At 42.7% G+C, this 23321-nt stretch overlaps 6 protein-coding genes across 7 annotated transcripts; 4 read left to right on the top strand and 2 right to left on the bottom strand.

Moving 5' to 3' along the window:
- The first annotated feature begins 123 nt into the window (after positions 1–123).
- Positions 124–4570, top strand: ppig (peptidylprolyl isomerase G (cyclophilin G)). The gene is made up of 13 exons (XM_077616836.1): positions 124–290; positions 820–899; positions 966–1040; positions 1104–1211; positions 1286–1330; positions 1404–1491; positions 1581–1610; positions 1689–1828; positions 1909–2080; positions 2159–2338; positions 2452–2545; positions 2624–2763; positions 2896–4570. Exons 2-13 carry the CDS (start codon positions 839–841, stop codon positions 3842–3844), a joined length of 2082 nt encoding a protein of 693 aa, XP_077472962.1. The 5' UTR covers positions 124–290; positions 820–838; the 3' UTR covers positions 3845–4570.
- Positions 4462–6929, bottom strand: cfap210 (cilia and flagella associated protein 210). Its single transcript, XM_077616838.1, has 8 exons — positions 6691–6929; positions 6451–6624; positions 6179–6384; positions 5967–6123; positions 5765–5904; positions 5380–5566; positions 5143–5307; positions 4462–5059 (listed from the first exon to the last, which is right to left on the bottom strand). The coding sequence occupies exons 1-8, from the start codon at positions 6910–6912 to the stop codon at positions 4718–4720; spliced, it is 1593 nt and encodes a 530-aa protein (XP_077472964.1). The 5' UTR covers positions 6913–6929; the 3' UTR covers positions 4462–4717.
- A 1224-nt stretch (positions 6930–8153) lies between these two features.
- phgdh (phosphoglycerate dehydrogenase) lies at positions 8154–14264 on the top strand. Its single transcript, XM_077616837.1, has 12 exons — positions 8154–8483; positions 9594–9745; positions 9827–9892; positions 10531–10585; positions 10756–10854; positions 10941–11073; positions 11162–11310; positions 12067–12219; positions 12412–12550; positions 13177–13304; positions 13381–13603; positions 13952–14264. The coding sequence occupies exons 1-12, from the start codon at positions 8346–8348 to the stop codon at positions 14110–14112; spliced, it is 1596 nt and encodes a 531-aa protein (XP_077472963.1). The 5' UTR covers positions 8154–8345; the 3' UTR covers positions 14113–14264.
- Positions 14265–15091: 827 nt separating this feature from the next.
- klhl23 (kelch-like family member 23) lies at positions 15092–17858 on the top strand. Its single transcript, XM_077617190.1, has 4 exons — positions 15092–15346; positions 15415–16641; positions 17040–17192; positions 17279–17858. Exons 1-4 carry the CDS (start codon positions 15289–15291, stop codon positions 17587–17589), a joined length of 1749 nt encoding a protein of 582 aa, XP_077473316.1. The 5' UTR covers positions 15092–15288; the 3' UTR covers positions 17590–17858.
- Positions 17859–18272: 414 nt separating this feature from the next.
- On the top strand, positions 18273–21664 carry ssb (small RNA binding exonuclease protection factor La). 2 transcript variants are annotated; one of them, XM_077617601.1, is made up of 12 exons: positions 18273–18406; positions 18991–19048; positions 19146–19249; positions 19321–19495; positions 19563–19670; positions 19731–19834; positions 19986–20057; positions 20130–20172; positions 20250–20390; positions 20493–20679; positions 20759–20881; positions 20967–21664. In XM_077617601.1, the coding sequence occupies exons 2-12, from the start codon at positions 18998–19000 to the stop codon at positions 21005–21007; spliced, it is 1149 nt and encodes a 382-aa protein (XP_077473727.1). In that variant the 5' UTR covers positions 18273–18406; positions 18991–18997; the 3' UTR covers positions 21008–21664. The 2 variants fall into 2 exon arrangements, with proteins under 2 accessions (XP_077473727.1, XP_077473726.1); XM_077617600.1 differs by lacking the exon at positions 18273–18406 and adding an exon at positions 18425–18686.
- On the bottom strand, positions 20058–22554 carry mettl5 (methyltransferase 5, N6-adenosine). The gene is made up of 7 exons (XM_077617602.1): positions 22333–22554; positions 22137–22251; positions 21864–22048; positions 21715–21797; positions 21579–21630; positions 21464–21513; positions 20058–21130 (listed from the first exon to the last, which is right to left on the bottom strand). The coding sequence occupies exons 1-7, from the start codon at positions 22430–22432 to the stop codon at positions 21089–21091; spliced, it is 627 nt and encodes a 208-aa protein (XP_077473728.1). The 5' UTR covers positions 22433–22554; the 3' UTR covers positions 20058–21088.
- Positions 22555–23321: the final 767 nt, after the last annotated feature.

Here is a 23321-nt window from a genome sequence, read left to right as displayed (position 1 = left end):
AAAGACACTGACGCAAAAAGGCCGACAGATGACATGGCCATCACATTAGGCATCTCTTTCTTTACATGCGTCTCCTACAATCCTCAGTGATGCCGTAAAGTATCTCCGTATTGCCGTAAAGAAGCCACTATTTGCCGCAAACGCAAAAACTGGCGCACTCTCCCGTTCCGAAATGCTCTCAAGTCCCCATCGCGCCATCTTCGGAAGCAGTCGAACAGTCGTTGTTGAATGAAAACCAGTGCCTTTGGAAAGAGCGATTTCTGTATGGAGTGAAACAATTGCAATTTCAGGTTATGCGAATTTACATTCCACACGTCTTGACTGTGCTGACCAAATGCGGAAATGTCCACGTTGCCATGCACTTTCGCGTGGCCGGGAATCAATCTTCATTGGCTTGCTAAGTAGGCTAATTGCTAGCAACGAGGCCTGAGGATATCTTCACGAATTAGTGTCATAATTAACGTTATAACCGAGTCTTGCTCGAGCATATGGGCCGCAAAATATTCATATGAAGCACGCGAACTGTTTATTCGTGAAATATATTGAACAAAAGCACCGTTGCGTTTGAAATATTATCTGGGCTAATGTAAGCGTGGCAGTTGGAAACAAGAAAGTGCCAACTGGGATAATGTTTAGCTTAATTTCTTTTGATAATCTGATAACAATTTATTACCTAGAGCTCTGTTGTTCATGCCAAGCTTTCACTATAAGATGTTTTAGAAAAAGAATGAATGACAGGTTCACCTCAGTTCTATGATTCTATCTTTATTGTATTGGTTTGTGACTGATGTGTGCATTTTTGCGTCATTTGGTGGTTAGTTCAGCACCTCCGGTCATCATGGGGATTAAGGTTCAACGTCCTCGATGCTTCCTTGACATTGGAATTGGAAATACACTCGGTAAGTACGCACGTTTAAGATAGTCTCCGTGTTTTGGTCCATTTTCTAACATTGTCCTCTTTGCAGTCGGCCGAATTGTTATCGAATTGTTTACAGACGCCTGTCCCAAAACATGTGAAAACTTCCGAAGCCTTTGCACGGGTAAGTGGCAAATGTTTCTCTCTCATTCCTGCCAACCAAAAGATGTAACTGTTTTATCTCCAGGTGAGAAAGGACTCGGTAAAGGAACCCAAAAACCTCTTCATTACAAAGGATGCCTCTTCCATCGCATTGTCAAAGACTTCATGATTCAAGGAGGGGACTTCAGTGAAGGTCCAATTATAACTTGTCTTTGTTAAGCGTCAGTTCAAATAATCCACCAAATAAATGTTTCCTTTCTATTGTAGGCAATGGAAGAGGAGGCGAATCCATCTATGGAGGCTTTTTTGAAGGTAAAGTAGTTGCTGCCTCATGAAATAGATTCACAGCTTGACAAAAAATTTTTTGCCATTCCTGTACCCACAGATGAAAGTTTTGCCATGAAACATAACAAGGAGTTCTTGCTGTCGATGGCCAATAGAGGGAAAGATACAAATGGATCACAGTTTTTCATGTAAGCATCTTTTTCTTAAATGTTAGTAAATTCATCAGTATTGTTTGCTAATGAATAATTGTTCCTCTCCCACCTCCAAACTTTCCCAGAACAACAAAACCAACTCCTCACTTGGATGGGTAAGACCTGCACAGTTACCCTTGTCTGGTTAATGCCCATCATACATTTCTTATGGTTTTTTTTAAATTATCGGGCAGGGTTCATGTGGTTTTTGGTCATGTGATTTCTGGTCAAGAGGTCGTCCAAACTATGGAAAGTGAAAAAACAGATCCTAACAGCAGACCGTATGCCGAAATCAAAGTCTTGAACTGCGGGGAACTGGTCCCCAAATCTAAAGGTTTGTTCTAGGACCAATTTGATTGACGTCGGTCAGCAGCTCTTCTCGATGTACTGCAACCCACGTTTCTGTTCTCGTAGCAAAGAAACGTGATAAGAAGAAAGAGCAAGTATCGTCAAGTTCCAGCAGTAGTTCCAGTGACTCTGACAGCTCCTCTGATTCCTCCTCTGACTCTCAAGAATCCGACAAAGAGTCAAAGAAGAAGAAAAAGAGAGCTAAAAAGCAGAAAAAGAAACAGAAGGACAAAAAGACGTATTTCATTATTCCATAGTTCAATACTAACTTGTCGCTTCCGAAAACATTGTTCTGACTCTCGACGTATGTTCGCAGGGTCGAGCCTGAAATCGTCGAAGAGAAAGAACAGGAAGAGGTGGTCACATCCACCGTGCGTCCTGAAGAAATACCCGCCATTCCCGAGAATCGCTTCTTGATGAGACTCTCACCGGTAGAAAAAAAACCAGAGGAGCCCGAGAAGGAGAAAGAGACTAAAGACGAACGGCCTCGAGACAGGTCGGTGACACTCCTTGCCGTCATTCCGAGCAGAGAAGTTCAAGAAAACTCCACGTCATCTCGTCTTTAGCTTCTTTTTTTTTTAAAACCCGATTAATGTCCTTGTGTTTCAGATCTGCTGCCAGACACAATTCCCAGTCAGCGCCATATAACCGACGATTGGTGATGACGCGATCCGGCAGGAAGATAAAAGGCAGAGGCCCCAGGGTGAGCCTCATTTCGCAAAATACTTCACTTGTTTTTGTTTTTGCATGGAATGATTGTTCTGACTTTTTAACCACACAGAGATACAGAACTCCCTCGCGTTCCCGGTCAAGATCCTGGGATCGCTATCGCCGTAGCGAAACTCCGCCCCACTGGCGTCTGGAGTTGCAGCGTCAGAGGATGAGGGCGGTCACGGGGGAGCGTTGGATTAAGGGAGACAAGTAATGTGCTGTTTTTTTATTATTATTATTATTTTCAAGATTATAAGCATGGACTATGTTTTTGACAATTTGCCAGCAACCTGTGATGTCAGTAGTTATCTGTAAGTGATTGATTTAATCCGTCCTTTCCAGGGGTGACATGAGTGAGGACAAAGACGAGGCCGCCAACATTCCGAGGAGCGAACGACAGACCTCCAGTTCCAAACGCGAGCAGGCGAACGAGAGTAAAAAAGACAAGAAGTCTCGATCCCATAGGTCCAAAAGTAAAGACGAGTCAGGGGAGAAGCAAAGCAAGCCAAAAGAAAAGAAAAGGGGCAAATCCAAAAGCCGCAGTAAGAGTAGAGAAAAGAGTAGACGGTCTAAGAGCAGAGATAAGAGAAGACGGTCCAAAAGCAAAGACAAGCGTCACAGGCACAAAAGCGGCGACAAGAAAGATCGCTCCGGGAGCAAAGAGAGAAATATGAACAAGAAGGACAACAAAGAGAAGAAAACGGACCACGGCAACGAAAAAAACAAAGAGCGAGAGTCTGACGACAAGAAGGCGGAGAATCCCAAAACGAGCAACGGCGAGGGAACGCGGAGCAGGTCGCGAAGCAAAGACCGAAATTCCAGGGAACGACACGGATCGGGTGGTCGAAACTGCGAGAAGGGCGGGCGCGGGGCCTCCAAGGACAAAGAGGAAAAACGGGACAAGGACCGAGAGAGGGGCAGGGAGCGCAGCAGGAGCGCTCACCGGCGACACGGCGACGAAAAGGACGGCAAAAGGCGGAGGACGCGAAGTCGCGAGCGCAGGAACAGCGCGGAGAGAAGCAAGGCCAGGGATTCGTACAGGAGCCGGCGCTCAAGGAGCAAGAGCAGCCGGAGGGGCCGCAGCAAAGATCGCAAGGACAGCCGGCGGCGGCGACACAGTAGCAGCAGCAGTGGCAGCAGCTCCGACAGCGATAGAGAAGACAGACGCAAGCGTCGCAAGAGCCCCGATTCCAAACGGAGAAGATCCAGGAGCACTTCCAAAGACAGGAAAAGAGCGGACGCCGCAAAGGGCAAAAGGAATCGCTCAAGCTCCAGTTCGGACAGCGCCTGATCTCCGTGTTAAAATGAGTTTTTTTGTCTGTCTGTTTTTTTTTTCACTCTGGATGTTCTCATAGTCATTCAGCACTTGGTTCTGACATTCGACCAAAAGCTGACATCATGATGTTAGTCAATCAGTGAAAACCTTTGCCCGTTTGTCCACACTGTCAACAACTTGTAAGTCCCTCACAGGAACGAGAGGCTGCACCCAAGGCACTGAGTGCAATGCCACAAGAGAGCGCTTTCAAGCTGTACTAATGAATCACAACAGTGGACCACCACGATTTGCGAGCCAAGGACTTGGTTTTAGTCTTGACAGAAAGGCCAGTTTGCTCGTGACCAGCTGTTGGCGTGCTGAAACCGACAACCTCCTCCGTCAAAATATGTGACCGTTATATCACCTGGTACAGCTGATTAAAGATTTTACTGTAACTGTCAGATGTTTTTTTTCTACTTTTTTTGTATCTTTGTTAAGAGACAGAATGTACAAGTTAAAGTCCCCCAGAAAAGACTGATAATCTTTTTTTTTGCATGACTATTTCAGATCTAGATGGTTTATCTTCACCCATTACCAGCTGGGTAAGTGAAGTTTTACCATATTCTTCTGTATTGATCAGTGCAGCGGAATTTTTTTTTCTTTAAATGGGTAACTGTAATTTTGATTAGGTGAAATTGATTATGGAACTTGGATTTGGAAACACCTGTTTAGAATAGAATTAAAATACACCATTTTGATCAACGTTCTGCAGTTATTAGCACTCACAAACACGACCACATCAATAGTAACTCATCGAGAGAGTAAAAGTTGACACCATAAATTGCTCTAATCCTTGCAAAACTTGAATGACAAAAATATTACAGGCAAAAATTGACTTCTGGAGCTAATCTATGACCACATAAAGCCAAGCCTCTTTTTTGCTTTTTCAATATCTACAACATCATGAATGTGCTTAATCTCCTGGTGCTTTTGGATCCGTATTTGGGCACCACCGCCGTCCTGAACGGGGTAGCTAGGGTTCGCTCCCGTGAAGCTGGGGGCCCCTGCGGGCCCCTCCCTCAACGCCTTGCAGAGTGGAATCACGTTCCGCTCTGTGAGGGCTGCCTCTTGGACCACGGCTCTTGAATACTGCCGGAAATCAAGCTCTTCTTCAGCAAGGAGCGCCATGTTCTTTGCTTGAAACTCCTTCTCTGCTTGCCTGATTTGATGCTGCCTAGCTTGTTTTGCCACCTGCATTGAAAAGAAAGGCCAAATACTACACTAACTTTTTCATTTCTTCATTTTTGGGCCACAGAGTCAGTCACGTGACTCACCATCAGACTGGCATTGAAGTCCTGTAACTTCTGCAGCTCTTGTCGTACGCTTTGGGTCTTTTTTTGCTGTTCCTCACAAAATATTCGCTCATCTTCTTTCTTTGCCTGAAGAGCCTCTCGTTCTTTCTCCTTTCTTATTAGTTCTTTGCGCTCTCTTTCTTGGATCTGGTGGAACACAACCAGCGTGACAACGTGTTCTGAAGCTTCATGAGAAACCCATCGTTATTTTCCTCCCACCACGTATTCTCTGTGAGCCGCGATGGATTTGATCATTTCCGCCTTGTGCTCCTCCTCCCATTGTTGCTGGATCTTCTGAGCATCCAGCTGTGGGTCAGCATTATCCATGCTTTGCTGTTTCTTCTCCCGCTCTTGCTGAGCCTGTATAAGATTTTCCTTGATCTTATCTCTGCGATTCTGGACCTCTCTGTAGAAAAATAACATCAACCATAACTTTCAAGCAGAGGCCTCCAAACTATTCCATAAATAGCTGCAGTGGGTGAAGGATTTCATTCGACGTCTGACAGGTTTTATAGCAAAAAGTTTATTGGTTAAATTGTTCTGGATTGGTTGGAACACACACAAAAAATCTGGACTTAGAATTCAACAAGAGAAGTTCTTTTACCTGAGTAGCTCCTCCTCTTTATCTTTTCTTAACTTCACCATTTTCTCCTTTGTGGCAAGGTAGAGCTTCCTCTGGACCTCCTCGGCCTCCTGTTTTTGCACGTCTGCAGCCTTAGAAAAGTCTCTCTGAGTGAGATGCTCCTGCAAAAAGGTGTTTGTGTCAAAGATGGGCAACCGTAATCGAGACCCAAGAGCCTACCCACCAGCTGAGCTCGCTTGAATCGGTTCTTCTGCTGAGCTTGCTTCTCCGCTTCCATTTTTTGCTCCCATTGAAGGAGGTTTTGACACTCTTGGATTTCCTCACCTTCCTTCTTCGTCTCAAGCTTCCGTTGTTCCTTCTTCAGCTGGTTTTCTTTGATCCTGCAAAACGTGGGTTTAGCATGTTTTCTTAGCCAGACTTTACTTGTTGACGTACTGCTTCTGCAGATCATCTGCGAAAGCCTTGCTCTCCTGCCGTTTCTGTTGAGCTCGCTCCTGCTCTTTGCGAAGAGCTTCATCTTCTCGAGCTTTCACGATCTGCACGTATTGTTTTTCCTGCTCTTTGGAGGCGCTCTTTCTCCTTTGCTTCAGTTCTCTCTGAGCCTCCCTTTCCTTCAAAACCTCCGTCAGCAAGAGTGCACGCTATAAAAACAAAAAACAAATCTGAATTCACATGGCATGTGGAACTGAATTTCAGCTTCAACTAACGTGCAATCCTTTGACTCGCTCCGTTTCATAATACAGCTGCGTCTTCGCCTTTTCGATGGCCTCCTTCCGCTTTTCTTCCCGATGTTGGGCCTCCTCCAAATCCATCTGTTTCCTTTTTTCCTCCTCCATCTGCTCCCGGATTTGCTTGGCCTCCAGTTTCTTCTGTCTTTGGCGCTGAAGAGAAAAATAAAAACAGTTGCCTTGCTATAAGGCAAGAAAAAGTTCAGACAGTGTACTTACGGCGAGCGTGTCAGGCCAAAGTTTGGCCATCTCTTTGGATTTAAGTTGCAAGGCCCGCTTTTGTCTCGCGGCCTCCATCATCCTCTCCTTCTCTTTATCCACACCCTTGCTTTTGTCCTGAATTCTCAACCACTCCGCCTTGGTTAAGACGGTCACTTGCCGAAGATCTATTGGCTGGATTGGATTGAATTCAGTGTCAGCTGAAAAGAAGGAAATTAACATTAAATTAGCCAAGGTGAATATGCATCAGAGGCGGCCCGGTGGAGCGAGTGGTTAGCGGGTCGGCCTCGCAGCTCTGTGGTCCTGGGTTCAAATCCAGGTCGGTCCACCTGTGTGGTGTTTGCATGTTCTCCTGCGTGGGTTTCCTCCGGGTACTCCGGTTTCCTCCCACATTGCAAAAAAATAACCCTAATGAGGATAAAGCGGTTCAGAAAATGAGATGAAATGAGAGGGAAAAAAACTCACCGCTTTTACTGGTTCCTTGCCGTCGTCCATCTTGAGCCAAGGAAGACATGTTTTTTTTTATTTTCCCCCCAGTTTTTTTAATTGAACATGTCCTAACTTCGTCACCGTCACAGTTGAACCTAAATTTGTGTTGCCTTGTTTCCGAGCAACGCAGTACTGGCAGCTCGTTGACTCAAGGGGGTGTTGTTGCTAAACGTGAGGATGTGTCTGTGTACTGGACACTTAGGTTTTTCTTTTCACCATCATTATTATTAGTAGTAGAATATTTAGTAATATGATAATAGCTGATGTTTTTGTTTTGATTGAAAGAAAAAGTACATTTTCTGCATTTATAAGGTAGAAAGAATTGTATAGTTTATAAACATAGGCTCCATACAGTGAGGACCAACCTGGAATCGAACCCTTGACCCCAGAATAATGAAAAATGAAATCCACATATGAGGACGTCAGGTCTTAACAAGCTTAGTTTTATTTATTCATTCATTTTATTAACTACTTATCCTCACAAGGATGCTGGACCCTCTCCTCCCCATCTATGGGCACCGGGTGGGTAAGACCCTGAATGGATGACCAGCCAATCGCAGGGCACAGGGAGACTGACAACCAATCATAGCTTAGGGCCCCTGAATGTTTTTTGGGGAGGATTTGTGATGAAATCGGAGTACCCAGAGAAAACCTGCGCAAGCCCGGGGAGAACATGCAAACTCCACACAGTGAGCACTCACCTGGGATCGAACCCTCGACCCCAGAACCGTAAGGCTGACACACTAACCACTCTTTCACCCAAAGTAGGAAATCCACAAATGGCCTAAAAAGACCAAACATAGTCCAAATAAAAACGCCCTACGAGCACTTGAAATTAATTTGTATTTTATTTTTTTGAAATTACGGGCCAAAATGAGTACATAGTGTCCAAATGGTTTTCTGCTGACTTTGCATGCCAAAATGAGGCAGCCACTCACGTTCCAGCTGGGCACGACACACGAAGGGAGGCGGGTTTCAAAGCTCCGAACTGGGCGTCTACTCCACCCGCCGCGGCCATTGAAAAGCAGCCGGCCCGACCCACTTCCCGTGGCCCAAGCTTTCGTCTCGCTCCCACACAGCACTCCTTCCACCGACACCGGTTGCACCATTCGTCTGCCGAACGGGAGCATTGTTTTCTTTTCTCCTTCTTCTTCTTCCTCCACAAGATGGCCCCCATCTCCATCAAGAACGTTTTAATCAGCGAAAGCGTCGACCCTCGCTGCCGGAGCATCCTGGAAGAAAATGGCATCCGAGTCACCGAGAAACACAACATGAACAAGGAGGAATTAATCGCCGAGCTCAAGGTAAACGAGTCGCGTGGATGCCCGCATTGCGTAACTACAGCACCCCCGTCCCGTCCCCCGAACGCATGCATTGAGAACAAATGCGAGACATAGCTGGCGGGCAAAAGCCGTTTCCAACACGACAAATTTGTTTTTTTAGTTGGAGTTCACTTTTTTTTTTTTTTTGTGTGTGTTAGAATGGAAGCGCCGCCCTTGTCGGACGAGATGATGCAATTCAGACCATCACTTTCTCGTCGAGTTGTTCAGGCTGGCAATCAAGTTATCACGTGATTCACACGTCCATAAAAATATTTCATATTCGGGAGATGGCTACTCTCATGCAATCTAACTGTACGGGTGATTTATGGTTTTGTTAAAGTTATTCTTTTGAAGGACGTCTAGGTAAAAAGTCTCCGATAATGCGTGGAAGTGGTTGAGACAAACTTTTTAAATTATTAGACCGACATTTTTTTTGTACTATTTCTTTTGTCCTGTGCTTTTACTGAGACTAACACTAATTGCCAAACTGTTTTTGTTGTTGTTTTAACACACTAAGTTTGCCCCTACTAAGTTCACCAACTTTTTCTGGGACTATTTTTAGTGATTTAAAAAATAAATAAAATACTGAGCCCCATAAAAGCCTGATGTCCACATATAAACATCATTTTTGTTATGCATGCCACAATATTAGCATAAATAGTTTTTCTTAGTTTTGTTAAACTTTAAAAAACGTATGTTTTTAATGATAAATGGGACATTGCTTCCAATTGACATGTAGACATTTGCTGGTTATCTCTGTAATAAAATATTGTTTATGAATATTATGGATTATGTGAATGTAGTGAGGGAGGACATGAAATTGGCTGGTTTATGGGAAGATCATTCGAAGGACATTGAAATGGAAAAAGTTGATTGATGTAAGTTTAGCAGCAGCAATAGTAGTAGATATTGATGTTTTTTGTTTTTTCAAAGTAAAAGCAGTAGTCAAACAAATGGCGGTTCGTCCGTGGCAATACAAGCCGCCATAAAAGCACTTGGCTCTCAAAAGTGGAGCGCTTAAGTGGTCCCTACCAGTTTGTATATCAGAGTGTGTTTGCTTGCTTGAAAAACTGTTTGCTCTCAACTCCTCAGGACTACGACGGCCTGGTGGTGCGATCCGCTACCAAGGTGACGGCTGACATCTTAAACGCTGCTGGCAAACTCAAAATCATCGGGAGAGCCGGAACCGGCGTGGACAACGTGGACGTGGATGCCGCCACCAAGATGGGCATCATCGTCATGAAGTAGGTATACGCTTGGATTAGTAGTCCAAATTTGCCACCTTGCCAAATGACATGAGCTAATCGGTCGAATTTGTGGCGCAGCACGCCAAGCGGCAACACTATCAGTGCGGCGGAGCTGACCTGCGCCCTCATCATGAGCCTCTCCAGGTACGTAGAGGTTTTGAATACACTGCTACCTTGATTTATGAGTAGCTCAATTTACAAGTTTGAGTTGCAACCTGTCACTTTGACCCCTTTTTTGCAAGTTCAAATTTCAGTTGCAAGCCAGTTTGAATGAATACATAAAAAAACACATCCAATATAATGACACTTCATTAAAAAAAGTTTTCCTGATTCAAGTGAATAATGAGAACGTGAATAAACGAGTCAAATTAAAATCCAAGTGCAGGTTTGTGGATCATTACATTTCTACTTTAACATAACTTGCCATAATAAATTGTCTAACAGAGGTTTACTTAAACTGAAATCCAGTCTACTTAAAATGTTGAGTTCAATTTACTTAACTAGTCTAGTAACTGAGAATGTTAACTTTACAGCATTACGTTGTTGTTTTTTTAAAATATTTTCATCCTAACTTGTAAGTTGAAATAAACATTGTTTCATATTGAAACAGTTAAATTAAAATTCAATGACAGTTAGCCTCACAATCTCTTTGTATGAATACTTATGCATTTTCTGCAACTCCAGATGTATATTACCGTACAAATACATATTCCATTTTTGTAGTTGAATACAATTGAGACTACCCATTTTAAAAAGTGCTTTAAAGCCTCCCCTCTTTTCAGAAACGTGCCTCAAGCTACAATGTCCATGCGAGCTGGCAACTGGGATCGGAAAAAGGTGAGCACGAACCTTCACGTCCAACTCTTTTCAGCCTCGTCTGTTTATTACACTCGCATGGGCGACTCCATTGTCTGCTCGCTCATCAGTAATGAAACGCGACATTTTGATTCGGTTGGCGCTTTTGATTCATTCGGCTGCTTCATTGTCTCATTTTTCTAATGTTGCAGTTCATGGGATCCGAGCTCTATGGCAAAGTGCTTGGAATACTTGGACTTGGAAGAATAGGAAAGGAGGTGGCCAACAGAATGCAGGCTTTTGGCATGAAGGTGGGTGCGCCGGGCTTGCGTCAGCGCTCGATTCATCCTCTGTGATGTTCGGCTCGGACGCGCGGCTCTTTTTATTGGTCCGCCAGACTATCGGCTACGACCCGATCACTCCGGTGGAGGTGTCGGCCAGCTGGGGGGTGGAGCAGATGTCCCTGGAACAGCTATGGCCCCTCTGCGATTACATCACAGTGCACACTCCGTTAATGCCCTCCACTGTGGGTCAGTGGCGCCAAAGCCGTTCATCTACAGAGGTGCTGACAAGCGCACTTGAATGCAATTCCTGACCTTTGATTGATTGTCTCTCAAGGTCTACTCAGTGATGAGACCTTCGCCAAATGCAAGAGAGGAGTCAAAGTGGTGAACTGCGCACGGGGTGGCATCATCGACGAAGCCGCTCTCCTCCGAGCTTTGGAGTCCGGCCAGTGTGGAGGAGCCGGTCTCGATGTCTTTGTGGAGGCAAGATTCTAAGCAGTCTGCTATTAGGAGTTTATATTGTCACTTCATTCATGCCAGTTTACTCCGGGGCAGGTGGGGTCCAACTCATTTTGGTTCGCGTCACACCTTAATGTCAAATACGTGTCAGACCCGTTTTATTTTTGATCAAATAAATTTACTCCCTGCCTGCAATTGACTGCACTAGACGTCTAATCCATGTGATGTCTGTCCATCGTTGTCAATGTTAAAAAAAAACAACAACTTTAAAATCATTATTCATTACCCGTTTTTGCTCATGATTGAACCGTTTCCAAACAAGACCCTAGATGTATTTTTTTTTAGAGCCAGGTGAAGTTTAATATTTACAGGATAAAAATCATTTGTTTAATTACCAACATTAAACCAAACCGTATCGTTTTAAGTGATCACTTTTAATGGCACTGTTGAAATTTCAGTTTGGGCTAATTCAATATTTTTTTTACCAATTCATTTTTTTTTCCTGATTTGTGGCAATGGTAACTCTACTGGTGCAGTTTGATATTTATGAACTGTGACGCTATGGGCTAACACTTTACATTACATCTGTCTATTCCGGAACTTTTTGGGTACTTTTTGAAAGAACTGCATTCGCCGACAGGATTTTCTACAAAGTGAGCTGTTCCACTTGAAGAGATAAATGTTTCGTCAAGACACAAATCAACTCACACTTGCAAGTTTGCATTCTACTAAATTGTTTAGTTATCTTTTGTGTTGAGAAAATGTGCGCTTGTGCCGCAGGAGCCACCGCGAGAACGCTCGCTGGTCAGCCATCCCAACGTGATCAGCTGCCCGCATCTCGGCGCCAGCACCAAAGAGGCACAGGCGCGATGCGGCCAGGACATCGCGTTGCAGATTGTCGACATGGTGAAGGGCAAAAAGCTGGTCGGAGCTGTGAGTTCTCCAACACTTTTCACGTAGCATGTCATCGAGTAGTTCTCTCCATGTAAGACCTGCGTGTAAAATTCCAAATCCAAGAGGCGAAGCCATATGGTAGAAAAATCATTGAACCCACATGTTTATTTGTGTTTTAATGTATTTTTTTAATTAAAAAGCTATTGCTGACTATGCTATTGTTCGTCATAGGTAAACGCACAAGTTTTGGCTAGCACTTTCTCCCCGGAGTCTTCTCCGCTGATCAAACTTGGAGAAGCCATCGGTGCTGTGCTGCAGTCTTGTAGCGTGTCCAAGACTCCACTTAGCCACGTGCAAATCACTTCTCAAGGTAAAAAATGTTTGATTTTGGGTTAAATTAATGGTTGGATATTTCTCTTTTTAATGCTGATTTTATTGGCTAATTTTTCCAAGTTTGTATGCCGTGAATCCATTGTAAGCCATTACTGTGACAGAAGTGTCAAAACTCAAAGTTCATTATAGGATCAGAAACTTTCACTTGAAAATGTGGCTTCTAATGTCAATTAAGTTTGATTGTGTAGCAGACTGATCACTATAATTCTTTAAAAAAAAAAAAATCTGAAAAAAATCCAAATTGTCCTTTTTGAATGGCTTTCATCAACAGATGCTAAATGCAATGTCCCATGCGGCCAGATGGTGGAGTCAAGTTTCCCCCAAATGCTCAAAATGAGGGTTTCTTTAAAATGCTAAGGAAAAAGTCTTTTGTAATTATCTCATTTTATGTTGTTGAACTTTCTCAACTTTGATGGAGAACACATTTGACTACTTTGCCAATTGTAATCAGGTTTGAAATATGTGAACTGCCATTCTTAATGGGTTTTTTTTAAATCAAAGTGCTTACAAATTTAAATGACATTTTATTGTCACGTATTCATTGTATTTTATGGCCAATGCCGGTGGAAAACGTCATATGATGAAACTGTTTTCTTTTTTCAGGAGACAACATGAAGTCATCGGCCAATTACATGACAGCCGCCGTGATGGTGGGCTTGCTTAATGGTAAATCTGGCCTTTGCCCGAATCTGGTCAATGTACTGAGCCTGGCCGAGCAATCTGGAATCACGGTACGACGTCCCCTCGTACAACACGTCCTGGCAAAGGATGAACGCCGCCGTTTCAAGTAACGCTCCCTCCCTTCAGGTCAAGCAAAGCAACAGCGCGTCGGACGACGGTTCCGCCGAAGCGTGCGTGGTGGAGATCTTGACCGACGGGTGCAGCTACAAGGCCACCGGCACGGTTCAAGGGGGCCGTCCGGTCCTGCTGGAGCTGAGCGGCAGCGTGTTCCGACAGCCGGTGGCGCTCGTTGGAAATTTGCTTTTTTTCAAGGCCTCTGCCAGTCCTCAGCTTCTTTCTTCATTGGCTGGTGAGGAACTTTCTGTGTGGAATTTGCATGTTCTGCATGGGTTTTCTCCGGTTACTCCGGTTTCCTCCCACATGCATGGTAGGCTGGTTGAACACTCTAAATTGCCCCTAGGTGGTAAATTATGTTTGTTAATAATATTTTCTTCTTAAAAGGTTTTTATGTCTACTTTTCATTCGTATTTCAAAATTAATTACCATCAAATGGAGGGATGCCATTTGCAATTCACTTTAAAAAAGCAATGCCGTAAAAGGGCTTAATTGTAGTGTTTATATATATTTTTTCTTAACTCTCCTTTTAATTACATAACAATCTTCTCCTTTCACTTTTTTACTTTGTATGTTTTTTTAGGCCTGCTTGCCACAGAGAAAGTCCAAATTGAGTCGTTCAGCGCTCCAGCCGAACAATCCGGAGATGCCAGCTGTTGGTACTGCGTGGGGGTGTCTTCTCTGCTGCGAGACCTCAGTGCCTTGAAGCCCTTGGTTCAGGAGGCGGCTCAGCTCTGTGCTTAAAGGAAGACCGGAGTGCAAATTTGGCTGCTCTTGATCCATCTGTGCCTATGAATTCACAACAAAACATTTCCGGACCCATTCCCAACTTTCATTCATTCCAGTGTTAAGAAGCTTTTCACTGATTTGTCAGTAAAACTGATGGAAAAATGTGATTTGCTGTCTTTTTATATTGGTCCTATTTATTTTAAATGGTAAGGGTTTGATTCTGTTTAGTTGACTGAAAAATGAACATACCCTAGTACACGTCTATGTACACTTATCTTCCCAAGTGTCCATGAATCCGATTTTGGGGATACTTTGAAATTCTTTAGGATAGTCAAAGTTGTTTACTTTTTTTTTTTCCTCTGGGAAAGCATTATTCTAGAGCGTGACATTTGTGACGCTGAAGAAACATAACTTTTTGTTGTTTTTGTTTTAAATAGAAGGAATTATTTCTAACCATACAAACTCTATTTTTAAAAATGTAAGCAAAATATATATATACACACACACATACATACATACACACACATACTAGACTATTTGTGAAGTTTAACTTCATAGCAATGAAATAGTTGTCCTTATCTACACTGTATTTTGACCTAAAAGTCCACTTAAGATTTCTATTCATATGTAAACAGTTTTAAATATTCAGTTTAAAAAAAAAAAAGTTAGCCAAACCCTTCATCTAATTGAGTGTTGCCTAACATACTGTATATTTTAGTTTTAAACCACCGTTAGATGACAGAACGTGTACAGGACAAAATAATCCCATGGGATTAGGTCAAACCTTGGTCACAGTGGAATTAGTCTGAAAACACCATAGCAACGTTGCAAAAAATCAAAATAAATATATGTCCAAACTCTTATTTTTGCGGGGGGGACTCATGTGAATGTATTTGATTTCTATTCCAAAACAGAGTGGGCTTTCTTGGCACGGTCAGCGTGGTCACGGGACCTCGGTGGTTATATTTAGAAGGTAAGAGCGAAAGCGCATAGCCGTGTGATTCCCCTCACTGTCTTTTCTCAAGGGTGTGCGCGTGGTGGTGCTAGAAGAGGAGGAGTAGAGAGGTGGGTCGTGGGGGGTTGGCCACTGTTCCATTGCACACAATCACCAAAATAGGACAGAGGACAGAAGCGGCCAGCTATGAGGTCCGTCCATGCTCTAAATTGAGCTGTCTCTGTTTTTTTGTGTTCATGGAGAGGAGCAACCACAAACCACAGTCATTGAGGAGCATTCATGGACACCAGAAAGGTGAGCGTGTGATTCTGTTGTTTATCCTGTGCTTGATTTTCATCTGGCCCGTGTTTTTGTTGCTGCAGATAGGATGTCAAATCAGCAGATTGAGGTCTACACCTACGAGTTCTGTGACACGGGCCACCCGGCGGTGCTCCTGGATGCTCTCAGGGATTTCTACCTCAATAGACTGTTTACGGACGTCACCCTAAAATGCGCAGACGACTCGGGTCAGATGTTCCACTGCCACAAGGCATTACTAGCTGCCAAGAGCTCCTATTTCCAGATTATGTTCACCGCCGATATGAAGGAGAGATCCAAAAGCATCATAAAGCTGGCCGGGGTGGATCGCGACGTTCTGGCCATTCTCATCGACTACGTTTACACGGCTCGAGTGAGCATCACGGAGGAGAATGTACAAAGTCTGCTGGAGGCCGCAGATCTGCTGCAGTTCGTCTCGGTTAAGCAGGCGTGCGAAGACTTCCTCGTTCGTCTCCTGGACGTGGACAACTGCCTGGGTATGCACGCCTTTGCGCAACTCCACTCGTGTCCTCGACTGGAGCGCGAAGCCAGCAGAGTCATCCAGGGCAGGTTTACGGAGCTGATCCAACAGGAGGAGTTCCTGGAGCTAGATTCCCAAAGGATCCGGACGCTTCTGGTGGCTCAGACTTTCGCCGTCCCAAAGGATGAAGTGCTAATCGACGCGGTGGCCAAATGGGTGCTCCACGATTTAGGAAAGCGTATTCATCACATTTTGGACCTGCTGAGGAGTATCCATCTGGACCTGGATGAGAGTGACTTCAAGACTACCTTGGATATGCCCAGGAAGTGCTTGCAGGGGTGTGTGGAGAGATTCAAGGCAATGATCAAGCAGGGTTTGAAAGCCAAAAGTAAGGCCGTAACCGCAGGCGGGAGAACAAATATGTACATTATTGGAGGATACTACTGGCACCCTCTTTGTGAGGTACACATATGGGAGCCCACAAGCGACACATGGTCAAGAGGGAAAGACATGCCAGACCACGCCAGGGAGAGCTACAGCGTCGCTTCGCAGGGGGCTGATATCTATGTCACTGGAGGGTACAGAACCAACACGGTTGAAGCCCTCGATACCATGTTTGTTTATAACTGCGATGACGACGAATGGACCGAGGGTCGCCCCATGATCACGGCCAGGTACTACCATTGTTCGGTGGCTTTGCACGGCTGTATTTATGCCATTGGGGGCTACAGAGGAGGAGCTCCAGAGGAGGAGACGGAATTTTATGATCCACTGAAGAACAAATGGTTCTCTGGGGAAAGAATGATACAAGGTGCGCAATGTCCATTGTTATTGGCAAATTAATGGGGTGAAACATGACACAGAAAAATACATTAAAACCACTACTTAATATTAAGTGGTTAGCGCGTCGGCCTCACGGCTTTGGGGTCCTGGGTTCAAATCCAGGTCGGTCCACCTGTGTGGAGTTTGCATGTTCTCCATGGGTGGTAATGTTGGAAAATATTTTAATTTCAACTTTGGCATTGTATTATAACATTGTGGTAGGTACCGTTCATTCGTCTCTACACTTGTCGCTAACCCTTTGACAAAAGTGAATTGCTGTTATTGTGAAACTATAAAAAGGCACCAACTTACAAGACAAATTGATCAACCTCAATCAATCGCATAACCAAGCATGTGAAACTTGACTGCTTATGTTTTTATTTTAAGGTGTAGGAAATGCCACTGCTAGCGTGATGGGAGATCAAATCTATGTGACAGGAGGCCACTATGGGTTCAGAGGAAGTTGCACCTATGAAAAAATCCAAGTTTACACCCCAAAAATTAGCGAGTGGAGCATCTTTACAGTAAGCCCTCATCCAGGTATGAGTAAAACTAGAGGAAATGAGAGAAATCATTGAGATATTTTACAGCGTGCTTTCTAATTAGCAATTTTTTTCTTCCCCTAGAGTATGGCCTTTGTTCTGTACCTCTTGAGAACAAACTTTATTTGGTAGGTGGTCAAACCACGATTGCAGACTGCTTTGACACCCGCAGAGGGGAATGGAGCTCAATATCCGTGATGAAGGAGAGGAGGATGGAGTGCAGCGCTGCCGTGATAAACGGTTTTATCTACGTGACGGGGGGCTACTCGTACTCCAAGGGGGCGTATTTGCAGAGCATCGAGAAGTACGACCCGCAACTGGATACTTGGGAGATTGTAGGGACGCTTCCCAGTCCGTCCAGATCACATGGATGCATCTGTGTCCACACTGTTTAATGTCAAGATCTTGACTCGCTCCATCATGTTGTCATTTTGTGCCAAATATATTGAATGAACTGATGTTCTCTTTGGAAATTATGCAGGTATTAATAAGTATTATTTAATGAAGCTGATTGGTGAAGGCCTGAAAAAAATCTGTTAACTATTTCTATTTATTTATATTATCATTGAAGACAGCCTCTGTTGTTTTATGTATAAGAGACAAGCACTGTATTTGATTTTCAGATTGTCACATTAAATAGATGTATGCTTTTTTGATGCTGTCAGCAATGAGCCTTTAATGTGGACTATTGATATTTCAATTAGCTGCAAATTTGTTCACACAAAAGCATTCTTGTTTTTTTCCACTAGCTCAAAGGTGAGCAATTTAATCATTACACTACTGTATTCTAATATCTCTATATTGATTGCAGTCTGTCCAAATGGTTCATCTTATTTGATTTGTTGCAAAAATTCATCAATTGATAAATCAGTGTAAAATCAAAGGCCTTGACGGCTATAGACGTCCAACATTCTTTACTGGGAAAGCTGCTGGTGAATGGTCGTTATAAGCCTGTCACACCCAAGCTTTTTCCACAAGGAACAACTAGTACGTACATACTATCTGTTTGCTGTCAGTGTACGGCCAAAACGATAATGATGTGACGGCAGCGACACCTAACGATCATTTGCGGCATTGTCGCTTTTCTGTTGCCTTTAATACGTACTGCGCGTTTTGATCTTCCGATGTTCCCGTAGCACGCAGTACCACATGTGCAAAGTAGTGCCAAAGTAAAATACTCTGGTTCGATCGACTTAACACACGGCGTGTATCGTAAGTAAATTATAACTCCTCAAACGTAAAATGAATTATGAATCCATTTTAATGTCCTACAGTTAGACTTTTTCATGTCGTCCTAAACACGCGTCCGCGTTCAGTCAGTCTGAGGAGCATGCTTTTCAATTGAATGAAGACACGGTAATACTGCTTCAATTGTGTTTGTTTTGAGGCTGGGGGATTATTTTCACGAATTCCTGCCGCGATATCAGTGGGAATGGAAACATATTTTCCAAATGGAAGCCTTTTCTGTCTGTGGCAGCACGCCTTTTGCTAGGTATGCAACTGCGACATGCTAGCTTGCTAGCTCGTAGCAGCAGCTGCGTTCCAGTAAAAACGCAATCAAAACGTAACACCACACCGATTGACTGATTTATGCATTTTCTAAAGTTGTATAGCAAAAGAACACAAAGGTATACATGTTAGAGTTATCTAATTTGGAATGCTAAAATGTTATGCATTTTATTCCCCGTTTAATCATTATGGGGTAAACGGTAAAGGGTACAAATTTCGTTCAGAGGTTCTCCATAACCTCTCAAATGCGGGCGTACTATAATTTTACTTGTTTTTTTTCCCCACAGAATAGTTATGTCTGAAGAAATGTCTCCAATTGAACTAAAAGTGGTTCGACAAGTCGAGGTATTTTTTTAATATATACATTAATTTTATATTAATTATTACAAATTCATATTTTTCTTAAATTTAATATAATAATTTACTGTGTTTTTCATTCCAGTACTACTTTGGGGATCATAATCTTCCAAGAGACAGGTTTCTCAAAGAACAACTTAAGCTTGACGATGGCTGGGTCCCTTTGGAAACGATGCTGAAATTTAACAGGTATCTTAATTTCTGATTAAGTTGGACATCTTTCAGTCAGTGACGTTGAACATTTAACTTTCTCCCTGCAGACTGAAATCTCTTACCTCTGACGCCGAAATCATCGTGTCCGCTCTCCAGAAATCAAACAGTGGTCTTTTGGAAATCAATGAGGACAAGACTAAAATCAGGAGGTCTCCCGAAAAACCTTTGCCCGAAATCAACGATGAATACAAAGATGCCGTCAAGCACAAATCTGTGTACATGGTAAACGATTCCAAATGTATTGTCACAATTATTCTTAATTAATATGTTGTATTTTTTTTCCTTCCAGAAAGGTTTCCCCTTGGCAACCACCCTTGACGAGATCCAGGAGTGGTTGAATGCGAAAGGCAATGTAGAAAACATTCTAATGAGAAGAAACATGGAAAGGCAGTTCAAGGTAGTAAGAGAATTTACAGTTGATTGTTGGATTAGATCTGAAATGTTTGTTTGTTGGCAGGGATCGGTGTTCGTCTGTTTTGACACACAAGAATCATCCAAGGAGTTCCTTGAACGTTCAGACATCAAAACATTCAAAGAGAATGAGATGCTCGTGTTATCAAGGTATACATTACTTTACTGAAGCATTATAAAATTAAGATCAATTTCATACATAAAGGTGCACCGGATTATGAGCCCAAGTATACTTTTTTATGGTGCAGTGAAACGATGAAATTGATTTTAAAAATAATAATAATAAAATGTGTTCTTTCAGGGAAGCCTACCACGCAAAGAAAGCAGAAGAGAGAAAACAACACAAGGCAGAGACAAAAGCAAAAGTAAAACAGTAAGTACAAGACAGTTTTATTCCAATACAATACAAAATGTTTTAAACAAAAGAGCTTTGTCGACAAATCAGGGATAAAGAACAGCAAGAGAAACATGTGGAAAAGAAGGATATGGTATGATCCCTCAATCATCTAACAAGATCTGCTCATTTGGATAATATGTGCTAATAAGTCCTTGCTCTTTTGTGTAGGATCAGCTCTTGGAAGAACACTCGGGTGCCTTGTTAATGTTCTCTGGAGAGCTGGAAAATGTTTCCAGAGAGGACTTCCATGAAGTCTTTTCAGGACATGGAAAAATTAAATGGATTGATTTTACAAGAGGGGCAAAAGAGGTAAGAAGAGTCCGTCCTCTGACACGGAATCTGGGGATTTTTTTTTAAATGTTAAGCTTTGAAAAATACCATATTAAACTAACAGTTTGCACTTCCAACAAGGGCACCCTCCTGTTTGGCGGAAATGCTAAGGAAGCATTTGAGAAAGCCAAAGAGGCAAACGACGGGGAGCTCAAAGTCAAAAATAATGATGTTGCGTGGAAGCTGCTGGACGGAGAAGAGGAAAAAGACGCCCTAAAGAAAATCATTGCTGCACAACAAGAATCGCTCAGTCAGCGCAAAGGAAGAGGTTAATGACTTGAAGCTTTCAATCGAATGTGCATTATTTCTGGAGCTGCACCTGAATTAATTGTGTGTTATTCTTGAAGGAGGCAGAGGAAGATCCGGCGGCAGAGGGGGAAGAGGTGGTCGCAGAGGAAAGGGAGGGAGAGATCAGGGCAAAACTGAATACCAGGGCAAGAAGACGAAATTTGATAGTGACGATGAGGAAGGTAATTAGATCTTTTCAAGTTTTTGGTTTTATTTGTCCATAGTGGGACTTTGTAACGATGTGAAGTTCTTCTGCTTCTCTTCCAGCACCTCCTGCAAAGGTGGCCAAAACTGAAAATGGATCCTAGTCAGGCCTCTCTCCAAAGAATTCTTGTGGACAAAACTTTTATCCTATACAGAGGGAAACGAGTCCATTCCAATCAAAAGGTTCAGGTTTTGGAGAACCGTAGGAAGTCCACCTGAATGTCGACCTAGAGAACAATTTTGAAAAGCTTGGTGTCAGTTTTCTGATTATTTTAAGTACTTTGACGCTTCTATGTTTGTCTTAAGACATTTTTGTTTGTATTATGTCTTACTTTCTGAACACAACATGTGGAGATGGTTTTGCAAGACTCCCAATGTGACAAGAATCTGCCACTTTTAGTTTCCCTTTGAGATTTTTTACATAGTATATAAAGCTTTGTTATTTTGACCATTTCACTCTGCATTGCAAATGTGCTACGCTTAAACAAGTCAATAATTTCAATGCTCCCCTTAAGCAGCGGTCCGGATTGGAAAAGTGTGTGAAAAGTTTTGACACCCACCGATTTCTTTTTGTGAAACTTGTAAGATGCCGGCAAGTCGTATCTCAGTTCTGTTGACAAAAATATATACACATGAAGTCAATGATATTAATTGCAGCTTATGTTTTTGTATTACCTGCAATGACTTCCATCTTCACCCCCCAATCATTGGCCTTCTTCTGTATGTGCTAGAATGGGAAAACATTAAATCATGTTAAGACACATGTTTTGATTTATTGACTGAAAAACGAGTATAGTTTGAAATCAATCACCTCACGCGTTGATGTTTTATGGAGTGAATACACAGCCGTCTTTGCCATCGTTATGGCAGCCCGTAAAAACTTCATGTCCATACCTTGTAGAAGTGTAAAGCACAAAACTGATCACGCCAGCCCGTCCATTGCACAAATCATAATCTTACCCTGGTTGTGTTTTGTTCCAAAAGGTGGATTCATGATAACTGTGTCAAAGCTGTTCCTATAGTCTCCTGCCATCAGTGAACATAAATCAGACTGGACTAGGTCAACGTTAGAAAGCTCAAACTCATCCACATTTCTTCTGAAAATGTGGAGTGCGTCATCGTCAATGTCAAAGCCGACGCATAGCCTAGAGAAGACAAATAAATGACACTTTGACATGATCACAGTTTAATATCTTGATGTCGTGATGAATGTGACAAGGTTTAGAAAATCACCCTGCTTCAAGCATCGCAGCACCGATGCTGAGAACTCCACAGCCACAGCCCAGATCTGCCACCAGTTTGGCCTCGATGTCATCGAAGGTGTTGTGTATTGTGTAAAGCATACATGCTGTGGAAATAAAATCATTCCGATTCCTTGAAGGTAAAGTTAAAAACAAAAACAAAAAAAACACGCTCGTTCTCTCCTTACCTGCAATATGTGCACTAGTTGGATACTGCTCCAGAAGGATTTTAGGCTCTTCAAAAGTATCTACTTCTTGTAGACAACTTTCCAATTCTTTAAGTTTCATTCCCGTCAAGTGTTAAACCCCAATTTTTTACATAGAAAGAACGGCAAAGTAATAGTTCCAGTATAATTTTAGTGCAAACGACACAGATACAACACACATTAGGCTAGGTGTATGATGCACTCTGTAAGCCAACATGGATAGGCGTCGTCACTCATCGGCCATTTTACGTCGGTGCCTTGAAATAACCGAGCTGTTCAATTAAACGTGTATATACTTTGTTTTTGCAAAGGATCGCTCTATTTGTGACTGATTTTCAATCGGCTTGGTTTGTCTAAATGTCAGACTGCAGTCATTTGACGGTGTAGAAAAGAATATAACATTTCTCAAAATCCAGCCTGATATAATAGCCATCTTGATATGGTTTGTCACAAACCAAACCATTTGTAGATGTACCAGCTGCATTTTAAGTGTATTTTAGTGTCTAAAAGTCTCAGTTTATACTCCACTGCAGTAGAGACCGACGCAAGATGCGCCCCTAGTTACAGACGCCGCATTTGTGACTATTGACATCTACCCTCTTTTGTATATATGATTCATTTGAAAATGACTTCCGTTTAAGTGTGTTACCAAAATATTGTCATGGAACTGGCACACGTGATAATTCCGGTTTTGTCCAAAATAAATAATATTCGAACAAGTTAAAATATGATGTAATAAGCATAACACCCCCCAAATGCACGGCTTTAAACGCTCAGATTTCTCATTTGAAATATTTGAAGCGGGTTTTAAACTAAATCACCTGACTATTTGGGCATTGAAGACTTTCTTTAGGACTTATGATGCCTTTATTGTCCATTATTCTGTACCTCCTCCTATTTTTTTCTGTTTTACAATACATTTAGGGACCAAAATGAGGAGTCTGTTGCCTTGGAGCTACAACACAAACACA

This window comes from Stigmatopora argus, chromosome 13 (genome assembly GCF_051989625.1).
Source record: "Stigmatopora argus isolate UIUO_Sarg chromosome 13, RoL_Sarg_1.0, whole genome shotgun sequence".
Taxonomy (NCBI): Eukaryota; Metazoa; Chordata; class Actinopteri; order Syngnathiformes; family Syngnathidae; genus Stigmatopora; species Stigmatopora argus.
Note: the sequence above shows the minus strand (reverse complement) of the source record. Positions and strands in the feature narration are given on the sequence as shown.

Excerpts from the sequence above, each read along its gene's own strand:
- ssb (XM_077617600.1), top strand. The coding sequence starts at position 18,646 with ATGGAAGCCTTTTCTGTCTGTGGCAGCACGCCTTTTGCTAG. Across the intron at positions 19,250-19,320 it reads ACGATGCTGAAATTTAACAG|ACTGAAATCTCTTACCTCTG; the intron begins GTATCTTAATTT and ends TTCTCCCTGCAG. Across the intron at positions 19,496-19,562 it reads AGCACAAATCTGTGTACATG|AAAGGTTTCCCCTTGGCAAC; the intron begins GTAAACGATTCC and ends TTTTCCTTCCAG.
- klhl23 (XM_077617190.1), top strand. The coding sequence starts at position 15,289 with ATGGAGAGGAGCAACCACAAACCACAGTCATTGAGGAGCATTCATGGA. Across the intron at positions 15,347-15,414 it reads CATTCATGGACACCAGAAAG|ATAGGATGTCAAATCAGCAG; the intron begins GTGAGCGTGTGA and ends TTGTTGCTGCAG. Across the intron at positions 17,193-17,278 it reads TACAGTAAGCCCTCATCCAG|AGTATGGCCTTTGTTCTGTA; the intron begins GTATGAGTAAAA and ends TTCTTCCCCTAG.
- cfap210 (XM_077616838.1), bottom strand. The coding sequence starts at position 6,912 with ATGTTAATTTCCTTCTTTTCAGCTGACACTGAATTCAATCCAATCCAG. Across the intron at positions 5,905-5,966 it reads GATTCAAGCGAGCTCAGCTG|GAGCATCTCACTCAGAGAGA; the intron begins GTGGGTAGGCTC and ends ACCTTTTTGCAG. Across the intron at positions 5,567-5,764 it reads AAAGAGGAGGAGCTACTCAG|AGAGGTCCAGAATCGCAGAG; the intron begins GTAAAAGAACTT and ends ATTTTTCTACAG.
- phgdh (XM_077616837.1), top strand. The coding sequence starts at position 8,346 with ATGGCCCCCATCTCCATCAAGAACGTTTTAATCAGCGAAAGCGTCGAC. Across the intron at positions 9,746-9,826 it reads ATGGGCATCATCGTCATGAA|CACGCCAAGCGGCAACACTA; the intron begins GTAGGTATACGC and ends TTTGTGGCGCAG. Across the intron at positions 11,311-12,066 it reads GTCTCGATGTCTTTGTGGAG|GAGCCACCGCGAGAACGCTC; the intron begins GCAAGATTCTAA and ends CTTGTGCCGCAG.
- ppig (XM_077616836.1), top strand. The coding sequence starts at position 839 with ATGGGGATTAAGGTTCAACGTCCTCGATGCTTCCTTGACATTGGAATT. Across the intron at positions 1,331-1,403 it reads CTATGGAGGCTTTTTTGAAG|ATGAAAGTTTTGCCATGAAA; the intron begins GTAAAGTAGTTG and ends CTGTACCCACAG. Across the intron at positions 2,764-2,895 it reads CGTTGGATTAAGGGAGACAA|GGGTGACATGAGTGAGGACA; the intron begins GTAATGTGCTGT and ends CGTCCTTTCCAG.
- mettl5 (XM_077617602.1), bottom strand. The coding sequence starts at position 22,432 with ATGAAACTTAAAGAATTGGAAAGTTGTCTACAAGAAGTAGATACTTTT. Across the intron at positions 22,252-22,332 it reads AACTAGTGCACATATTGCAG|CATGTATGCTTTACACAATA; the intron begins GTAAGGAGAGAA and ends TTATTTCCACAG. Across the intron at positions 21,631-21,714 it reads ATAAAACATCAACGCGTGAG|CACATACAGAAGAAGGCCAA; the intron begins GTGATTGATTTC and ends TTCCCATTCTAG.